Below are 20,574 nucleotides of genomic sequence, written 5' to 3'. Positions count from 1 at the left end.
TGCAATTATTGTGATGTGAAAAGGGGACCAAGATCATTCCAAAACCTTGTCCATCATTAATGTTACAAGTGGAATCTGCCCAGAAAACATATATCAAAGATTATCGAGAGGGATTTTTTGGAATAAACAAAAAAAAAAAAGGGCATTCAAACTTAATGATAATGGGAGAAAGCAGATGAATACATGACTCATACGTGTATGTATGTAAGTATTTAATATGCAATTAAGACAATTCGGAGCCTTTTTTAATCATTATCAAAGAATTGTTGCGTTGAGTCATAAACCCAACAGTACGATTTGCTCACTGTGTGGCTAGTTCAAGCCCCATCGTGTAGTTAACTTGTGGTTATCATCTCCAGTCACAACGATATGAGTGCTTTATCCTGCTTAAAAAAAATAAAAGTTATTTTGGTGGTATGTCTAGTGTTAACTAGAAAATTGATAATCTCAAAAAACAATGTTTTAACCCTGAATACGGGTATCCTTAACAAATGAAACAAAAATGTAACTGCTTGTTTAACACAGTTAAAATGTTCAAATTTGCTTAAAGGTTTATGAATTCCAAAAAAACAAGTTAAAAAATGCGGCCAATCTGCAGAAAGCATAAAAGAGGACAAGACAATGAATGGGAAAATAGCGACACACGGAGGCTTTTTGTGGCTACTCATAAAAGTTGTTAGTGAACTTTAAACTTTTATTGTCAGCTGACCAAAAATATGACATGTGCATGGGGCCCCGGCTCACCAGGATCAGGAAAATTACTCACAGTTCTCAGCGCACACTTTCACACATGGGAAATCGCTTACACTACAAGCTGGTAGTTATTTTCGGAATGCCTTTCTTTACTTTTGATGTATAATTTAACTTGGCTCTAAGGCGGAGGATAGAATCTAAAACGGAGAGGCACATTGCACTGTAATCTGCCAGCGGTTCACTTTTCTGGTTCGGCAACAGAGAGCATTTTAGTGCACAGAAGTAGGCAGGCAGGCCAGGTTGAGTTTAGGAATGTCAACGCGTTGCAGGGTGGTGTGGAGAGAGGGACGGAGCCAAACAGAGGAGGGACAAAGAGCAGGAGCGGGAGAGCGAGTCATAAATGCAATAATTATAGCTTCGGTTGAAATAAGCAAAGCGCTCGGCTCTCACTGGCTGCCCGCGTAGTTAACGACAGAACAGAATGGAGAGGACTTAAACAACATTGACTTTTTTTTTTTGTTCTTTTTGTTACACTACAATTCACTGCTCCTACTTGGGATTTTTTTTTTTAATGAATAGCATTACGGAAGCCAATCATTTCTCAAGATGGATTTTATTCTGGATTCTGGCTGATTAGAATGGATTACTAGTTTTATTCTAAATCCTAATGAATTTTCTTCGCACGCTTGAAATCGAGAACTGCGATACATTCGGCATGTCTGTGGCTGCCCTTTTTCGGGGCAAGTGGGGGACAAAATCCCAGGAGAGCCCTGACAAGCATCCTACTGTGGCTATACCCATCCATGATGAGGACTATGATGATGATGATGATGAATCCAGGGTGGGCCTGAGCAGAGAACCCATTCGCAGAAACTCGCGATTCTACCGTTCAATGAGGAGGAAGAGGATGGCTGCCTCTGAAAACTCAGAAAGTAAGAAAATGTCTAATCATAGAGTGCCCTGATTTATTTATGTTACTTCATGATGAGTTTCTATCCAATGGCCACAGCACATTATGACAGACTTGTCAGCCGGGGTTTCTTAAAATGTGGCCCTCGGAACCAACAGAGGTCCCTGAGGCGCCACAAGTGGTCCGTTCTTTTTTTTTTTCTTTTTTGGCAACACTGCTGCAAAGTACAAGATTTTGAGTTCAAATAGTTTAGTGTTTGGTGAGTGAAAACAGTTTTTGTAGGAGTAGAACAAAAGTTCATTCAAATATATCGCAATATTTAGTCCTGTCAAGAAGCAGTTTCTGTTTTTGATCTACCTTCATGCTTGTTGAATAGCCTTGAAATTAGGCAACATCTAAATCCCAAAAATGAAGATATTTTCAAAACACACACTTTCATCCACATCCGAATATTGTTTTTTTTCAACACCACTTTTAGAAAGAGCCAGAAAGTGTGAAGGCCTTCTAGAACTTCCTTCTCATCATCTGTCTGTTGACGTAGGGAACAGCCAATTATGGTTTGTGTCATATGAAGTGCGCCATATGTTTAAACAATAGAACAACAGATGGATGACGTTATTGCCTTGCAAGCGCTGAATTCATTTCCTTCAGTGATAGACTCAGAATATGGGATGAAAAGTGACCAAACACACAACCGTAAACTGACGTTTTTCATAGGGCTGGGCAGATCGATCCATACATCTATAAAGTTGATCCCGAAGTTGGTATTGGTATCACATCAATACCAAAGTGTTAGTATCGATCCTTTACATTTATTTATTTATTTGCTTTGGCTTTTCTGTGCATGCACATGTGACACATTTGCCAACCTGCCATGCTATAGATACAATACTTTTCTATTTTCAGTATTGTTTAAAATGTTTTTGTTTATGGAGATTTGCATATTTTTTCATTCCAGTTTCATGTTTACCAGAGTATAGTCCTGCTTTGCTCTCATTATCCATGTCTGCCTCCTCGTATTTCATAATTGGTTCTTTTTTGTTTATTTGTGTTATGTTTTTATTTATACTGATGGTAGAACTTTAGTAAAATGATGGTAAACAATATAGTTGTTAATTATATTGATTAATACATATTTAAATAGTTAGGATTAGGAAAAAAGGTACTTAATAGGACATCATTTTAAATACCGTAATACTTTATGAGGCTGAAAGTACTTGGTATCAGTGATATCGGTAATGCTGGCACCAGTTCAGGTTTCCCTTGTTTATTATAGGGGGTGACCTTCCCAAAAATATGCAGAATCCACAAAATAGAGCCTTTTTTTTTTGCCTTTAATTTATTTTTTAATTTTATTTATTTACATGTATAGGAGGGAAAATATCAAGAAAAACAATGAGGTAAACCTGCCATAGAAAAAGTTTTGGTAATAATGAAAATCAGTGATAGAGTAAAGTCGCAGTAACTGAAATGTGACGTAGCGAGGGAGCGCTGTATTTACTATTTACTTGGTATCAAAATCTCAATTATCGTGAATCTCTATTTTTTAGGCATTGGATCTCATTAAAATTGTACATAGCCTTAAAGGTAGCCGTAGTTGTTTTACATCGATTTACTTGTCCGTTTACTATAAAAGTTTAAGAAACAGGCTTTTTCAGACTCCTTAAATTGAATATGCTGTGAAAACTCTTTGATGGAGACCAATACGCAGTACTTTTCACCTCAGAAACTCTAACTGCTTTACTAATGGCTTCAACTTCAGACGCCATGTTGTGTTACCCTGCCACCACCAAACAAGCAAATAGATGCAGACATTACTAAATGAGAAACAAAGGCTTGCCACCCATTCGACTGTGTGAGTGCAACCTGAGTAACCTGTTAGGTTAAAATAGCCCAATTGTCTGAGCAATACCTAAATGTTCCGTGTCAAAGGCTGCACTCATCAGACTGAGCAAAATAATTAGGAGGAAATGTTTACATTCAATCCACTTTTTACACACAGATTAACACTCAACAACTGTCAGGTGAATGATGGAAATGTTTGTTTTTTCCATTTTTTTTTACTGTGTAAAGAAACCATTGTTCTCAATAGGAATTAACCATTTTTCTCTGAGCCACACCAAAGCGTTCGGGCTTGGACTTTGCCCAGCCTAGAACGGGCCTCCGAGGGGTTATAGGGTAATAATACATAACGAGACAGGCATGCATTAAAAAGACAGTACAAGTCATAAAAACCACTGAGGCTTGTCAAAATGTGTTGTCAAAGATCTGTTGATAAGTTCGTTGATTTTGCAGCATCGACAGAAAAGTGGAGGCTCTTTTGATCAGATCATTAGTCAGTGACGTGGACTTTCACTCCATAAATAAACCAAAAATATACGTGCGTACTGAAAAAAAATGGATGTGTTTTCTTGATATTACTTTTGTTTTTAGAACTCTTTTACATTGAAAATCTAGCCACACTTTACTTGGACACAAAACGAATGATTTGTTCATTTATTTATTTTTCACTATGCACCTTACGCATTGATGACACATCATAAACAGGTTCACGCATATTTTTGAAGCCAACATTTAGGGAGTGTCTCAGTTCTACTGCTATTTGACACCTTAATGTTTTAGTACAAAAGAATATGAGGGCTATACCGAAAATAATAACACCATATACACTTGTACAATATGTACAGTATGTGTGGATGCATGTATTTACATACATATTTACGAATGTTTATATGCACATATATATGTTTATATGATCGTAAGTATAGCATGTACGCATTTACCTATGTGTGTGCATTTATACATTTGGGCGTATGTACGTGTGTACATACTGCATGTAAATATGTACGTACGTTTGTGCATATTCATGAATGTATGTTTGTTTGTATGTATATATGTATGTATGTGCGTATGTGTGTGTGCGCGTGTGTGTATGTACTATCTGTTCTATCATGTGATGAGTGATGTTTCTTGACCAATCAATTCTGTAAAGTGCCTTAAGGAAACACCTGGTATGAATTGACAGCAAGAAGAGAAATTCAATCTTTTCACTTTTTACTTTATTCTTGTAAAATTACAAGATTATGATTTGTTTCTCAGACAGTGGCAAAGATAATGTTGTAATGCTTTTTTTTTTTCTTGCCACAGTACCACCGGTATTACAGCTTCATCTTTGAAATATGTAAAAATAAATTCACATTTTGTTGCATTTCAAATTTTGATGATAACTAACTAAATATATGCCAGGTTTTATTAATTAATTAATTAATTAATTTATTTATTTATCATTAATGTGATGTCTCTTTATGTCTTCTTTTGAGAGCCCTTTGAGACTTCAGTGATTCAGGGCTATACAAATAAACTTTGATTGATTAATCTGGATATAAATTTGCCATCCAACAGTAGGCCTACAGCATAACAGGTAGACATCATTAGCAGTTAGGGTTTTTGCTTATATAAATCATGTTCCCAGTGGCATATATTTTTACACGCTATGTATTCCGTTTGGTATCCATTTCTAATCTACATCACCAAATAGTTTATTCTGGCTTGAGAGCCGTTTCTGTTTTGTTTACCAGTGTGTAAGAAATGTCCTGGTTCTTTACATTCCAGGAAGAAAAAAACTCTGTTCTGATGATATGGTAGAATAATATTCAGGTTAGAGCGTGCAGTGCAATTACTCGCGGTACTAGGTGACATGCAGCAAGTTCATGCTGACTGACCTCCCACTTATACTCCCCTTCAAAAGTATTGGTACAATGAGGCAAATTCCATTATTTTTGCTGTAAGATGACCTCAGAAGACAAAAGATCAATAGTCTTCTTATCAATGGGTATTTGGATGTTTGTTCGAGACACAAATTTGAAGGTAAAATTCTTTGTAATAAAAAAGAAAAATCAAATGTTCACATAAATATACAGAACTGGGACAGTTGTCATTTGTTTTGAGGTTAGTTTATTCAGTCTTCTCCTTAGCGGTTAAAGTACATTCTCAATTGTGTTTGAGTCTGTATTTCAGGTCGAAAACACACTTCATTCCTCTGATTAACTTCTTTGTTGTTTATGCTTTGTGTGTGTGACCGGGGGGCCATTATGATGTGTGCTGTTACAATTACATGTGGTCCCATGTTTCTTTATATTTGCCTCCTAACTAGCCATTTGCTAGCTACCTTGATGGCTAACTAGCATCTTCTAAACCTTGTTTTCTTTAATATGTTGAGTATTGTGGATCTTTTGCATCGGCTGAAAAATATTTATAGTCCGTCTCAATATAATATTCAACAATATAATGCTCCTTGCTTGGACTCAGACTCAGTTCAGTCAACAAAGAAATCTATGTCGTATTGTGCTTCATTTCAATAAATATCTTTTTTTCTCCCCTATTTTCATTTACCACTTGTCATTTTTACACCAGGTTCTCCTAGGTCTGGAGTGGACAGCACCACATCAGCAAACTCTTATTCCAATACCCCATCACCCCATAAATCACCGGAATTGTCCGTGCCTGGCCGGTGAGTTGCTTTCTCCTGACTATTCAAAACAAACACCAACACAAATGTGAATGTTGCATGTTGAAACAATGCTGCCAGACACACACTGAGGGTCATTAGATTGTCGTTATAACAGATGCAATATATGGCTTTTTCAATTTTATAATCAGTATGATGTGATAGCTTCAAATTATGAGTCAATTTCAAATTATGTGGTAGTTGTCTTCATCAAATGTACCTAAAATAAATATATATAGCCAATTTATGTTAGTGTTTGAAACATTCCATTCAAATGCTAAATTCTTACTGTGGTATACTGTATGTGGGTTACTATGCCTCGTGATACCTGCACTGTATTTTTTTATCTACCATAAATCCACCTTCCTGTTAGGACGCACCTTTAATTGCTCATCGCAAATCTCAAGTTCTTTGAGATATCCTTTTGACATGTACCTTCTAGGTATGTCTGTGTGTGTGTGTGTGTGTGTGTGTGTGTGTGTGTATGTGAATATTGTTTAACACCAAGAAAGCATTTCTCTTAATCGTTAGTAAAATTGCACAAAGGTAGAAATATTTAGAACCAGTATCTGCCTTCAGCTACAATTGTTAGAATTTTTTGGAATTGAATTAGCTGCAAAGTGTACCCTGCCTCTCGCCAATTGTCGGTCGAGATTCGGATATACAGAATACTGTGCATACTATTCCATGCAAATTTTGAAACTTCTCTTTGTGAAGTTTACATTTACATTCACAACTTTACGTTACATTACATTTTTGGTTGAACTGTCCAGTCTAAAAACATGGGGGCTAAAAATAATTACATGTCAAAAAAAGACTGGGTCATTCTGACCCTACTTTCTGAATTGTTTTGCATAAAATAGTCCCCCAAAATGGGTCCTTTTCTACAAGACATACTTATTAATCGGGTTGTTTATTATAAAAAAGAAAGAAAAAATATGGTTTGTCCTTTTTTGACCCCGAAACTGGTTATTTTTAGAGTCGTATACAGTTTTCAGAATATCATTCTGTAATTCTTTTTATGGTTTCTAGCAAGTCAATTGTAGGAGTAATGAAAATGATGACAAACGTTTGTGTCCACAACTAATAATAAGTGACCCGTTATGGTAATACTTTAGAGAGGTGAAATTCCAACAATTCGTTGTATATATGGCTAGACTTCTAGCACATCCTTGAAAACAAACCAACAAATGTACAGTTAGTGATCACACTTAGCTTTGGAATTTCTGTTCCAAGGATGGCTGGGCTAGTTATTACTCTAAAGTGGCTTTTGTGTTATGAAATGCAAGTCTCTGATTCCACCACATTTGCCTCATTCCAGACCTGTGTTGCCAAGCAATGGTGAGGCCAGCAGCAGATATTATTCTTCTTCATACAACAAGGATGCTGTGAATAAGGGAAGGGGAAGTGTGGGAGGAGGGAGTGTGGACATATCTGCTACCTCCTACCACCACAACAGTGCTCTAACGGTCGACTCCATCTCGTACCGGACTCACAGCATTTTAAGTGGAGACATTAAAAAGCTGTCGGAGCAAACAACTGCAGCCTGCACCGTTCGCGACATTGGAAGTACCATGAGTTCGGGAATGCCTAGCCCAGAGGGATCTGACCGGGATAACCTCAACCACAGGTTTGACCAAAATACCCTGAAAACACCAAATATGGACAAATAATTCAAGCTTGTGGCTTTCTGCTCCAACTAAATAATATGAAAAACCGTGCTCAAGGAAAATAGTGCGCAAATGTATACTTTTTTCCCCTCTATGCATGCCTATTGAAAATGGACTTTTTTAATGTGATATTGTGCTGCGTGAGAGGGAATGTTCTTGAAAAGTACTTGAAACACAAATAACGGTGTCTGCGCTGTGACATAACAGATTTCCTGTCACCTCGCTTAAATTCAGATATCCACTGACACATAGCAAGCATAATCTTTCAGCCGCTTGCTCGCTTGTCTTAACAATTATCTGTCTGCTCTTCTTTCGTTTCAGGTTGATGAGCAATGGAGCGTACTCTAATACCATCAGCCACAGCCTCAACATTGTCAAAAACATCGGTGAGAACACTGATCACTGTACAGCATGTTCTCATGTTCTGTCATCCTCTCCTTGGCTGCCAATAATAATAACAATAACAACAATGATAAAAATAACAATAATAATAACAATAACAACAATAATAATATTAACAATAATAATAATAATACATTTTAAATTAAATTAAAATTATATTTGGAAAATGAATGTGCCTTATTGTTGTTTACATGGGCATCTCCACCCTGTGCATTTTTCAGCTGCATATTTTTTCATGCTTATGTAACTTGCAATCCAGTTTGACGCCCACCAAACCAATCTGCAGTATATGACTGAGGAAGATTATGCAACACACTCCTGTTGTTTCGAGTCATCTTACCTTTTGGTATACTGTATGTGGAGTCGAAATGCCCCGGAAAAAAAAAAAAAAACGTTGTACTTATCAGTGAACCTTGACCCCACCGAAAACTTGTGCATCTTCAACTCCTACGCTGAATGCACAACAACAATGCTTCAATCCATTAGATTCATTAGTACAAAGCTATTGTTTTACACTATTACACTACATCACTATTTTATTTATATATAAATACATATAGATAGATAGATAGATAGATAGATAGATAGATAGATAGATAGATAGATAGATAGATAGATAGATAGATAGATAGATAAAACAATTCTTTTTGCCAAGACCCATCAGATGATGCTTTACAGTTTTAAAAAAAGCAGAAAAATTTCAGTCCAGTCGCTGCAGCAACAATTGTTAATGCACTGCATGTCAATAAAACAAGCTAGAAAGATGGCCGACTTCAAACTTACCCTTAGTTTACCAGCCAATATATACAGTAGACATAAATGCCTTGGAACGCTTTTATTTTGAAATTGATGTGTAGACTTGCTCGCCACACTCTGGCCCATTCATATTACAAATGGAAATAATTCTGTTCTTGCTCCAACTTTGTATTTTTTGAAAGTGCATGGGCTTCCAAGCCTCCAACCTTCTCCATATATGTCATTTTGAGGGTTGCAGATGGCACAACACATAATTATATGTCATCAAACAAAACACGAAGGCACACCGGACTCAGAATTTTCCCACTTGATTCTTTTACATCTATGAACAAAAGTGTTTTTTAAAAACACAAATATCTGTAATTGGGACATTTCTGGTTGCAAGTGAAAAAAAACATATCTATAGTTCACCTAATGTCGTGACATGTTTCATATTTTTTTTGTTTTCCAGCCTTCTTGTATCAGGAATATCGCGATACATCGAAGAAGCAAGAGATTGAGCAAAGGCGCCAGCGTGAGAATCGCGGTCCTTCAGCCATGTTGGCAGGCTACAATGTCTCTCCCGCCCCAGTGTTGCAGCTCCAGCTGAGGAATAATGCACGTGCACTGAGTTTGTGGCAAAACCTGGAAGTGGTGCAGGCCAGTGGACTACTCACCCAGTTGCCACAGAAAGAAATTATAATGCAAGAGGTGATCAAAAATGCTTTGTAATTGGGATGGGCATTTTGAATGCTATCTTCAGATTTTTCCTTGATACTTGTTTTTAGCTTAGAACCCTTTAATTTTGCATTGTCAGCAAAAGATATACTTTTTGCACAATTTATTGTTAGTGTATTTCAAAATGTTCTTATGGCTTGGCCACAGTGTGACAATATGAATGTCTTTTTCTGTCCAGGCCATGTTTGAGCTTATTACTTCGGAGGCATCCTACTACAAGAGTTTGGAGATTCTAGAGACGCACTTTCTTCGTAATCCTTCATTAATAAACACACTCAGCCAGTCTGATATGCATTTTCTCTTCTCCAATATCGAAGAAGTCATGAAAGCCAGTGAACGGTAAGAATAAAGCAAACTGCAGGTCATTCCACTTGATTTTAATCATATTCCCGCAGAAAGGCTTTCTTAGTAAAGAAACACTCATGAATTTTTACGCTCTCAGGTTCCTGATGGATCTGGAACATCGAATCGAGAAGTCCATTGTGATTTCGGATGTGTGTGACATTGTTTACAACCATGCTGTTGAGCACTTCCATGTCTTCATCAAGTACGTCATTAACCAGGTGTATCAGGAGAAGAACTATCGCAGAATTTTGTGAGTACTTCTTTTTATTGCATTCTGCTCGATCATTTGTTCACACCCTTCTGACAAGGCCGAAATGGAGAGTGACACTTATTAGCACTGCAACAGTTTCATTGGTAGTCAGTGCTCTAAATTGCACCTGTGGAAAAATGTTTTATTACTGCACCCTAGTTTTGTTCCACAATAAACATCCTGATTAAAAATTAACTAGTGGGTGGTGAGGCTCATGTGGTAGTTGGGTAGTAATGGAGATTTTATGATACATTGATACAGTTGGTTCTGTTGTACTGTATATAGCATGTGACAAAAGTAATTGTATCCCTATCAATTATGCTGCAATAGTTTTCATTGTTAGTGTTGGCGTAACTCAGGTCAGGGGCTACTATTTCTCAATGCAACGGTTGTGGGTTCATTCCTCTGCCCTTGTGAACATGTCAACATATATTTGAACAACATTTGGAACTGAAATACTCTGGAAGATGCATCTATTGTACATTAAGTTGATGAAGAAGCAGTGTGAAACCATATTGAGTATCTCACAGGTAGAAAGGTGGCATACAAGTGAAGTCCATTTATCAATTCTGATGTAGTTCTGAACCTTTTTGCCAGCCAATTGCAGGGTACACAGAGACAAACAACCATTCACACATTCAATCACACCTAAGGATAGTTTAGTATGTCCAATATACCTACCGTACATTTTTTTGGAGTGTGGGAGGAATCCGGAGTGCTTGGAGAGAATCCACACGGGCATGGGGAGAACATACAAACTACTCAGGAGAACCCGATTAAGATGGAATTGAACTCGGGACTCTGAACTGTGAGGCAGACATGCTAACCTCTCTGCCGCCCAAGAAGACATACTATATAACTGAATCAACACTGTTTATGACAGCAAGGCAGGTATAATATTTGATCAACTGAGTGAAACACATCTTCTAATGTAAACATAGAGAAGGAAAAATCCGTACTTTTTGTGATAACATTGGGTTTTGCTTAATTCAGTTATTGTGTGATCTAAAAAAACAAAAATGAAATGAGCGCATGAGCGAAATAGGAGTCATGCTTGGCCTGAAATCTGCTTTGTTTTTTTTACTGTGACAAATGTGAAAGGTGTGGTTGCCTATGAATTTTAAAGTGTACATCAAACACAGCTGAACTAGTGAGTTGTTCCCACACACCGCACAAGACATGTAGGACAAATGCACCGAAACAAAGAGTTCTCTCAGAATATGCCACTTCCTTGCGATGCCAAACAGGATAATTGGAATCCAAATGGATGATAAACAAATGGATTTGTTATAAAAGTGTGAAGATCCACTTTTATAAATAGCACATAGTCAAGTGAGGAAGGAACAGTGGCTAAATATGGTGACTAATCCAACAAGTCACTGTCTTGTGCTAAAACATTTATTTTTTTCAGGCAGGCTACTGTTTTCAATTGGATTGATTCCAGCACAATACATTCTCCGGATTCTTGTTAAAAAAAACAAATCTTGTGCTTGCTTTCTTGTTTGTTCTGGTGGCTGGTGATACATTTTCGGACTGTACTTTAGTAGTGTCAAGAAATCAAACCTGTATCGCTTGTTGACATACCATTCTCTGTAATGTGTTTAAGTCTTCTTAATTGCCTCGTCAGTTCGCTTTGTTATTCTTGGCAGGGTGTTTCAATTAGTTAGTTAGTGTTTCCCACAAAGGCTATTATAGTCACTGTAGTGACACAATACAGCCTCGCCTTTATGAGTAATTGGAATTTAAAAGATAGACTTCTTATTTTGAAGTCTATCTATCTATCTATCTATCTATCTATCTATCTATCTATCTATCTATCTATCTATCTATCTATCTATCTATCTATCTATCTATCTATCTATCTATCTATCTATCTATCTATCTATCTATCTATCTATCTATCTATCTATCTATCTATCTATCTGTCTGTCTGTCTGTCTGTCTGTCCACCTACCTACCTACCTACCTAATGGTGGTAGGTAATGTTTCAAAATTTTAACTGATATTGTAAAATAATTATTGATTTAACAATGTTTTTGTGGCGCAGCTCAACATGTTAACTTAATAGGTCTGCCTGCATATGTAAAAAATGGCTAGCATGTGTGTTAAAGACACAGATGTCAAAGTATAGGACATTAAATCCTGGCTGATACTATCAAAGCTATTAGCCGTGTCTGTCTCTCTCCCTTTTGGTAACCTGAAAAACTAGGTTTGTCTGAGTGACAGTTACTTAATATCGAGTGGAACTGAATGTTGTGTAGTTTGTTTTGGCGTCATTATGGCATCACAGCAATGGGAAAATCACAGTAGTCTTGTATTGTGTATGCAGTTTGCACTGAACTGCATCAGTATTTGCTAAACGAGTTCCACACATTCATTCCGATGGTCCAAAAACAAAACAAAATGAACTCCAGAAACGCTGCGCGGATTGTTTAGTTATAACGCCTTAACAGAGGGGGGGAATAGAGAGAGGGAGTGGCCTGGAAGAGCCGGCTTTTAAAGTCAAAGGCACACCTTCCTCACAGGTGTGTCTGAACCCACACAGTGAAACTGGCGCTCGGGGCAAGACTGTACACAACAGATTGTACGCAATCATATTGCACCTTGCTCTCTTGATACTGCAGAGATGGAGAATGATCAACTGTAGTTGTTCAGCAATAATAAAAAAGTAACTTCTGGTTGTTTGTTACTTTGATTTTGAGGTTGAACATGTGATGGCGGAATAGATAAAAAGATAGATTGTAGAGAGAGAGCGAGAGAGAGAGAGAGAGAGAGAGAGAGCAACTGAACTATGTTGATGGACAATGACGATATTGTTGCTGCCCTGTGCATCATTAATTAAACATGCACCTAAAAAAAAGTCACAGGTGGTGCTAGCTACATAGTTGTAAATGTTAATACTAATTACTGTAGCCATCTTACCACAAAGTGGTACACCCATAATGCTACACCCTCACATGTGTGGACTTTCCGTAACGGGTGTGTCAACAACGTTATATCAGCATAGAAGATCCACAAGATGGATAAAGTGTGTGACGTAGCAGCTGTATGATGTATAATTCAGCAGGAAATCCGACAAATAAAAGTCCTCTGTGGTAAGTCAAACAGAGGATCACAGTCTGAGCAAAAGGCATTCATGTAAACCGTTGCAAATAAAATAAATACCAATGGCGGCTATGCAATGAGTAATGAACCTGAATAGCTCATTTCTTACCACATGCAGACAAGATGTTTGGTTCCGCTCTGTTCATGAAAGAAAACATAATACAGTATAAGAAATCATCATCATCATGGTACTTTGTCAAATGTGTATTTCATACACTGTCATGGGGGTGATTACGCATTACGACGCGTCCACAATGTGTTTAGCCGTCCTCTCACTTGTGTCTCCCCAGAGAGGGAAACCAGGCATTTCGGGAGACCATGGCAGTATTGGAGAATCATCCATGTGTCAGAGGGTTGTCCTTTACATCATTCCTCATCCTTCCATTCCAGAGGATCACAAGACTCAAGTTGTTGGTTCAAGTGAGTATACCTTGGCTTGATTAAAAGTCGCAGTCACAGTTTTGCATCACACTATGTTTTTTGTAAACGGACTTTTCTCATACAGAATATCCTGAAAAATGCTGAAGAACACTCTGAGAGAGAAGCAAATGCGATTAAAGCTCACCAGCGACTAGAGCAGGTAAGCCTTATTCATTTATTAATGAGAAGAGTACAAATTTATTAGCCCTAAACAACTTAAAATAATAACATAAACAACATGAAATAAAATAAATGAGTGCAGTTCCTTTTACCTTTTTGATTTGTATTTTATTCTACCTATGTATCTAACTGTATTTATTTCCACATTTACCGTATATTTCTATTTAGTTTATTTTTAATTGTATTTTTATTTTGTGTTTATGTTTATTTATTTGTGTTTATATTTTGCGAGTTTATATTTACATTAATAGTTTTTCATATGTGTTTTTAATCTCACATTCAATTGATTAATATATTCTTTCATTATTTTTTTTATTATTATTATTTTTATTTCATTATTATTTTTATTCTTTTCATTATTTGCGTTTAAGTTGCATTTTTACCAAACATACAGTAGTCATGAGGGAAAGAACAATCATCAGTCAAACTTTTGACACCCAATGATTGTCTTTCATTTTTCACATAATGCAATTTATTTCTGTTACAATAAAAAAAAGAATGACAGTAACAGTATTTCATCACTCTGAAATAATATTTCCTATTTGTATGTTTGTGTATCCGTCTCCTCCAGATTGTGAAGGAGTGTAACGAAGGTGTCCGAAAAATGAGTCGCACAGAGGAGCTTATCAGCATTGAAAAGACATTAGAGTTCAAATCCAAGGTAAAGAACTGTACTGTACCTCTCTTCTGACATTTTACCATACAGATGCAAATTGGTTTCACTCATTTGCCATCCATGCATTTTCTGGTTGTGGAAAACATGGAAAATAAGAAAAGTCTTAGAAAAGCTGGACTCGTCCTGGAAAACTATTTTTCCTCACTCGGATTCTCTCTACCTTGTGTGTGAACACTAACGAGTTCAACATCTTCTGTTTTGGAGCCCTGACTAGTCTTTTTTTCTGAACACTGAGGCATTATGATGGTATTTTCAGTCACCAGCAAGTGGCAAAATGGCTAACAAGGATAAAAACAAGTGTTTTTTTTCTGCTTGATTTGTATTTTACAATTAGAGAGAGTCAACATCTGGTTGAATGTACAACATTCAAAGAACAATTGTAGAAAATAACACTTCTCCAAAGCTTGCTGGTAAAACGTTCTAATGTATAGCATAATTTGACTCGTACTCACATGAAAAAGCATTTCAAGAAAAGAATGGGAAACCTGAAAAGTCTCAAAAGGAAATAGTTTCTCCGTCTTGCCCCAATTCTGTTCAATCGCCTTAAAGAGCTTTGTTAATACTGTAAATCTTTATACCAAAGAGTTGATTGATAGTCCATATCATTCACATCTACAGTAAGACCTGGTAAGACCATATAACAGTAGTTTATTTTTTTTTTTATTGTTTGTTTTTTGAATGATGCCAATTTTATATATATATGTGTACATACTGATTAAAGAAGATCAGAAACAGGACATTTGACTATTTTTTACACTTTCCTTCAGTTTTTTGTTAAATTTATAACATAGGCATTTTCCTAAAACTTTACCTAAATAATTCTTTCTTGATATGTTTTGCCATAAATGTATGTAGTGTAGAAGCAACATACTTTAATCAGGGAATATACTGGCAAAACGTGAGCATGTTGAACTAAAGTGATTCGCTAAATAATGATAGGAGGAGAAGAAGGAAAGTTGTGTCTAATTGTGCTCACAAAAGTGACTGTTTACACTGCAAGCATTCTCTTTCAACCTTTTGATCGCTATCATCCCTTTGAACCCAGAAACATGTGAACGCCCTCCTCTCAAAGGTACAGGTTCATGGTGTCTCTTTCGTGGGTCACCGCAAAATCATATTTCTTCAGCTCCATTCATTTCTTTGCCTTAAGGTCAAAAAAGTCTTTGACGTAGTTAAAATTTAACACAAGCAGCCAAACCAAAAACATGTTTGCGTGTGTGTTTTCTTCATACACCATATAAATGTTTCTCAGAGGTACATTTTAATCAGCCAAAGTCGGGCCAGTTATGATTATTGTGAAAATGGCTAATAGCATCCAATAAAATCATCCAACTAATTATCGACCGGTCTTAATAACCAGTATGCATGAAAAAACAGAGAGAAATTTGCTGTATGTTCTTCGAAAACCTTTTGAATACTGATGCATGTAAATACAGCGTGTTGCTGCATTTACACATGCAAATGAAGCCTCTTCAATGCAAATTGAGTCAGACTGCGAATGTGACCACGCTCCAACTGGCGCAAGCTCATCTGAGATGCTGTGATGCAGGCCTTCCTTTTCGAAACATATACTGTAAATAGTAAAGCATGCTTTTTCCCCTTAGTCTGTCCCCATCATCTCCCACTCCCGCTGGCTGCTCAAAAAGGGTGAAGTTCAACTCATGGCGGGACCCAAGAGCACCAGAACATTGCGAAGCCGTAAACTTTACCAGCCCGTCTTCTTGTTTCTCTTCAACAACCTGCTGCTGATCACCAAGCGCAGTTCGAGGTGTCCGTCCGTTTCATCATTCTCACTTGAATTGCAGTGCCAGTTTTATTCCTAACCAAATGGGAATGTCTTTCTAGCGGGGATAAGTTTCAGGTACTTGACTCGTGCACTCGAGCTATGCTGAGGACTGAAGATCTGGAGGACCAAGGCCAGATGCTGGCCTATGTCTTTAACCTTAAACTGCTAGAGAACCAAGAGGATCGTCAAGCCAGTTACATGCTAAAGACCTCAAGCATGTAAGTTTGTGAATCACATAATGGGAAGTTAAAAAGTGATTTCAAATGAAACAATTTGTTCTATGTGGCCCCACTAAGCAAGGTATTCGAGAAAATACTTTGTTTTATCATGTATTACATGAAGTATAATTGCAATAAAATAAGAATTTTCATCATTTTTTTTTTTTTAGTTTCAGGCACTTTGATGCACTTGGTTATTTTTTTCTGCTTTAGACAACACTGTAAACTGTATAAACGCAGTAACAAGTAATTAACAGTTGTTGAAAGTTGATTTATATTGCTTTTTTTTTGTTCGTGTTAAAAAGGATACAGGTTTCAGAATACGTATACAGTTGTTATGGATAATAATCTTATTTATAGTCAGCGCATTGAGTGGGGCGGACGAAAAGTTTTCGCTTTCCTAGCGGGGTTCTTGGCAAAATATCATTGAGAAGCACTGGCCTAGTAGCACAATACAATGTTATTTAGAATACAGTGTTCAATTTGGGCTGCATTAGTATTATTCTAAAGAATTTTTTTTAACTTCTTTGCAAAAGCCCTCCCCTTTAAAAAGACTTCTATTCACTGCCTGTCTGGTGGGTGGAGAAACTCTGTGAAAAATATCAAACACATTTTCAGAAACAGATAAAAGATTTACATGGTTGCGTAATTTGACAATGATGTGTGGGCAGCGCACTCCGGGCACTCAACTATTTTCAAAACAAGCAACTTAAAAGTCAGTTTCCCATAAAGCGTCCCCTTTGATTGCCTGTGAAAATAGAAGAAAGTAATTATTTTAAGTGAATGAAGTTGTTAACGTGTACAACTTCAGAAAGAGTTAAAACTAAAAATTATGTGTCAAAAAAGTAGTAGCCCACTATTTGGGTCAATTCGACCCAACCTTCTGGGTTGTTTTATGCAAAGCAAGACTTTACATGAAAACATGCAGGATACTGGCCCTCGAGGACTGGACTTTGACATCGATGATCGAAGTCCTAGGCAACAGCAAGCAGGCATTTCTGGTAAAGGGAAAATCCGAACTATGAGAGTACAGTCGAGTACAGCTCCCCTGCGCCCTCATTGAGCACAAAATTATTCGTCATGAATGTAATAAATTCCATTAATAAAGGATTGGAGTTGTTACTGATCAATGGAATCCTGTGCACAGGAGTGATAAGCTTCGATGGATGTGTGCGATGACTCCAAACCCGCGCACTCGTTTTATGTCGACCAGCGCACACCAATCAGGTGACGTTTGAAATGACGGAAATTAAGAATTACGATTCCATTAACACATTCGATCTGTTGTGATTTTAGACTCTTTGCAAGTGCAGTGTATACAGTCCTACTCCTCTCAGGAGCCAGATGAACTTTCCATTGAGATGGCCGACGTTTTGAATCTCTTGGAGAGGACGGATGATGGTATATTTGACTCTATATTATCTTCAAAGCTGTCCAGTGTTGCAATGAGTCACCGTGCATCTTTTTGGGTTGCTTCCAGGCTGGATGTTGGGAGAAAGGCTTCACGACGGCGAAAGAGGATGGTTCCCAAGTCGACTAGTGGAGGAGATCCAGAGTCAGGAGGTGCGGGTTCAGAACCTGAGAGAGGCATTCAAGGTTCATCATGCTCAAGAGGGAGGCGGAGCACTGCAGAGTGGTGCAAGGATTGGCACAAGAGGTGGGAGACCCATGCCAAAAGTCTCCAGCCTCTTCAGTTTGTTGAATGATCCCATGAGCAGGAAGTAAAACAGAGTGCTTGGAAAAGATGCATGTGCAAAAGCGCTGAGTCCTTCACATCTTGAACTATGGGCAGATGGCATTCAAACTTCAGCGTTGCACTCAGTAGCCTCTTTTACACCGAGATGGCGTAGAATTGCCACATCAGAGCCGTAACAGAAGAGCTTGCCTTTAATGCCAAAACCAGTGAAGGTGTAATATTGCCTCGACTATGTGCAGTATCATTCAGTAAGGAGGCTTCCCACAATCAGATGATTTGATCAAATCAGCGCCAGCATCTGGTCTCCAGTGAAGAATCACACACAGACAGCTGGTCCCAAAACAACGGGAAAGGAACAGCAGGGTGAACGAAGGATTAGCGTGTCTACTTCGTAATTCTGACATTCGCACTACAAATCTCTGACCTTCGTTTTTGGTGTTTGCATGTTCTTCTCGTGCTTCCTTGGGTTTCCTTCAGGTAATCTGTCTTCCTCCCAAATTTCAAGAACATGCTTTCGGGGTTAATTGAAAAGTATTTAAATTGTCCGTTGGTGTGATTGTGATTGGCTGTTAGTCAATTGGCCATTGTAATGAGTCTCAGTTTACATCTTGACATTAAATGGTATTTTGTTATGTAAAATGTTAAGATCGTCTTTCTCTAACAATAGTTCTGTAGTTTCGAGATCCTCAGTCCTTGGAGAGGTTTTCGTTGTAACTTTTCGATTCATGGTTTTGGCCGTCCGGGTTTCATGACGACATTCGTGTACATTCTGAAGTAAAATGAGATAACCTCTTGTCATTGATAGGCAGGCTGGTATGCTTAGCTTCATTCATTTTGCTAGCTACAACTCAGCATACACAATAGCTTGTGTGTACTGCATATACTTGTTAATTGTTTACAGAGAATCAGTAAAGGTATTCTCATTATTTTTCTAGTGTTTTGCTAATATTTTACAATCTTTGCCATGGTGAAGAAATGAAAATGAAAAAAAAAAAAAGGTGCGTGGGTTGAATTTTACAGCAAGGTTAATTCTATGGCAAACTACAATTCTTTGTATCTACTTTTAAAACATGCAAGAATAAAAATACAACTACCAGTACTGAAGATTAATGAAGAATTGTGACACGATGGCCGATCAAAAATATCGGCCAATTTGATATACCTTATTACACAGGTGAAAACTCTGTTCAAAACTTAGATTCGTTTTGAATATGCATTTTAATTAGATGCTACATACATTATGCGATGTTTCAACGCAATATAACAGCAAATCGTTGTAAAATCAGTGGCTGACTGTTGGCCACTCATCAAAAGTTCTTTTGGGTTCGGCCACATCGCTCTGTCTGAGTTGGGATTTTCACACAGGCTTCTGTTATGGCTCTGATACTACCTCCAAATGTAGACTATTGCCAAGATGACTTTATATGCATGCAAAAGAATGTTTTCTAGAAGCCGTGCAAAAGGGGCTAGTGATTGCAAAAAATCAATACACCTCCCATAATGTTGCATGGCTCGTAAATGTGCAATGAAGGGTTTTTGTTGTTTTGTGCCTGATGCCCTTAATCTGGTGTATAATAAATGAAGAATCTACAGTACATTTGATAAAGAATTTATTTGAGGGTGCAATGGCCGATACACCCGCATTTTGCTGTAGTTAATTTATTGTGAAGATACTGTAAACGTTCCTCGGATGCATGGGCAGGGTTTAACCATTTGATTGTGTTCATTCATTTCATTATAAAAATGCATAGTAAATGGTATGAAAAGCACCAGTGATTACCCAAATGTCTGAATGTGACTACTGAAAAGAGTGAGTCAACAAAATGTATTTTGGATGCATGACTCCCTGACCGCAGCTTGGTCAGTCTACCCAAAAATTCTTTCTGGGATGAAAATATACAAAATCGACCTACAGCGTTTGGATGCACTATTTCTATTTGAACCTTCCAAAAACACACACTTAAATACACAAATGATAGATTCTCGTTTGATAAATTTAGGCTGTAAATGTGTATGATTTAATATGAAGTGTGGAACAGCATGATTGTAAAGTCTGTATGTTTCCGTACGTGTACTGTACATAAATGAAAACATTCAAACTAAAGAAGATAATTGTTACTTTGTTTTTTTTAAATATGTATATCATTGTTGATAAAAAAAGTAAAAAAAATATATATATCAGAGGTTTGTCTTTCATTTCTAAAAATTGTATGTCCCTTTAAACAAAACTAGTATTGATAAAG

General features: G+C 37.3%; 1 protein-coding gene across 1 annotated transcript; it reads left to right on the top strand.

Annotated features, from left to right (window-relative positions):
• The first annotated feature begins 1,064 nt into the window (after window positions 1-1,064).
• Window positions 1,065-20,512, top strand: ngef (neuronal guanine nucleotide exchange factor). Its single transcript, XM_088428395.1, has 15 exons — window positions 1,065-1,625; window positions 6,017-6,113; window positions 7,432-7,740; window positions 8,102-8,166; window positions 9,390-9,628; window positions 9,834-9,994; window positions 10,098-10,250; window positions 13,646-13,775; window positions 13,861-13,935; window positions 14,527-14,616; window positions 16,236-16,399; window positions 16,477-16,635; window positions 17,783-17,862; window positions 17,932-18,036; window positions 18,116-20,512. Exons 1-15 carry the CDS (start codon window positions 1,361-1,363, stop codon window positions 18,358-18,360), a joined length of 2,337 nt encoding a protein of 778 aa, XP_088284521.1. The 5' UTR covers window positions 1,065-1,360; the 3' UTR covers window positions 18,361-20,512.
• The last annotated feature ends 62 nt before the right edge of the window (window positions 20,513-20,574 follow it).

Source organism: Hippichthys cyanospilos, chromosome 11 (assembly GCF_059441005.1).
Source record: "Hippichthys cyanospilos isolate Australia breed blue-spotted pipefish chromosome 11, RoL_Hcya_1.0, whole genome shotgun sequence".
In the NCBI taxonomy this organism is placed as follows: Eukaryota; Metazoa; Chordata; class Actinopteri; order Syngnathiformes; family Syngnathidae; genus Hippichthys; species Hippichthys cyanospilos.
This window is presented reverse-complemented; position numbering and strand designations above follow the sequence as displayed.

Coding starts and splice junctions, on each gene's coding strand:
- ngef (XM_088428395.1), top strand. CDS start 1,361: ATGAATTTTCTTCGCACGCTTGAAATCGAGAACTGCGATACATTCGGC. Junction 1,626..6,016: donor TGCCTCTGAAAACTCAGAAA/GTAAGAAAATGT, acceptor TTTTTACACCAG/GTTCTCCTAGGTCTGGAGTG. Junction 16,636..17,782: donor ATGCTAAAGACCTCAAGCAT/GTAAGTTTGTGA, acceptor TCCTGTGCACAG/GAGTGATAAGCTTCGATGGA.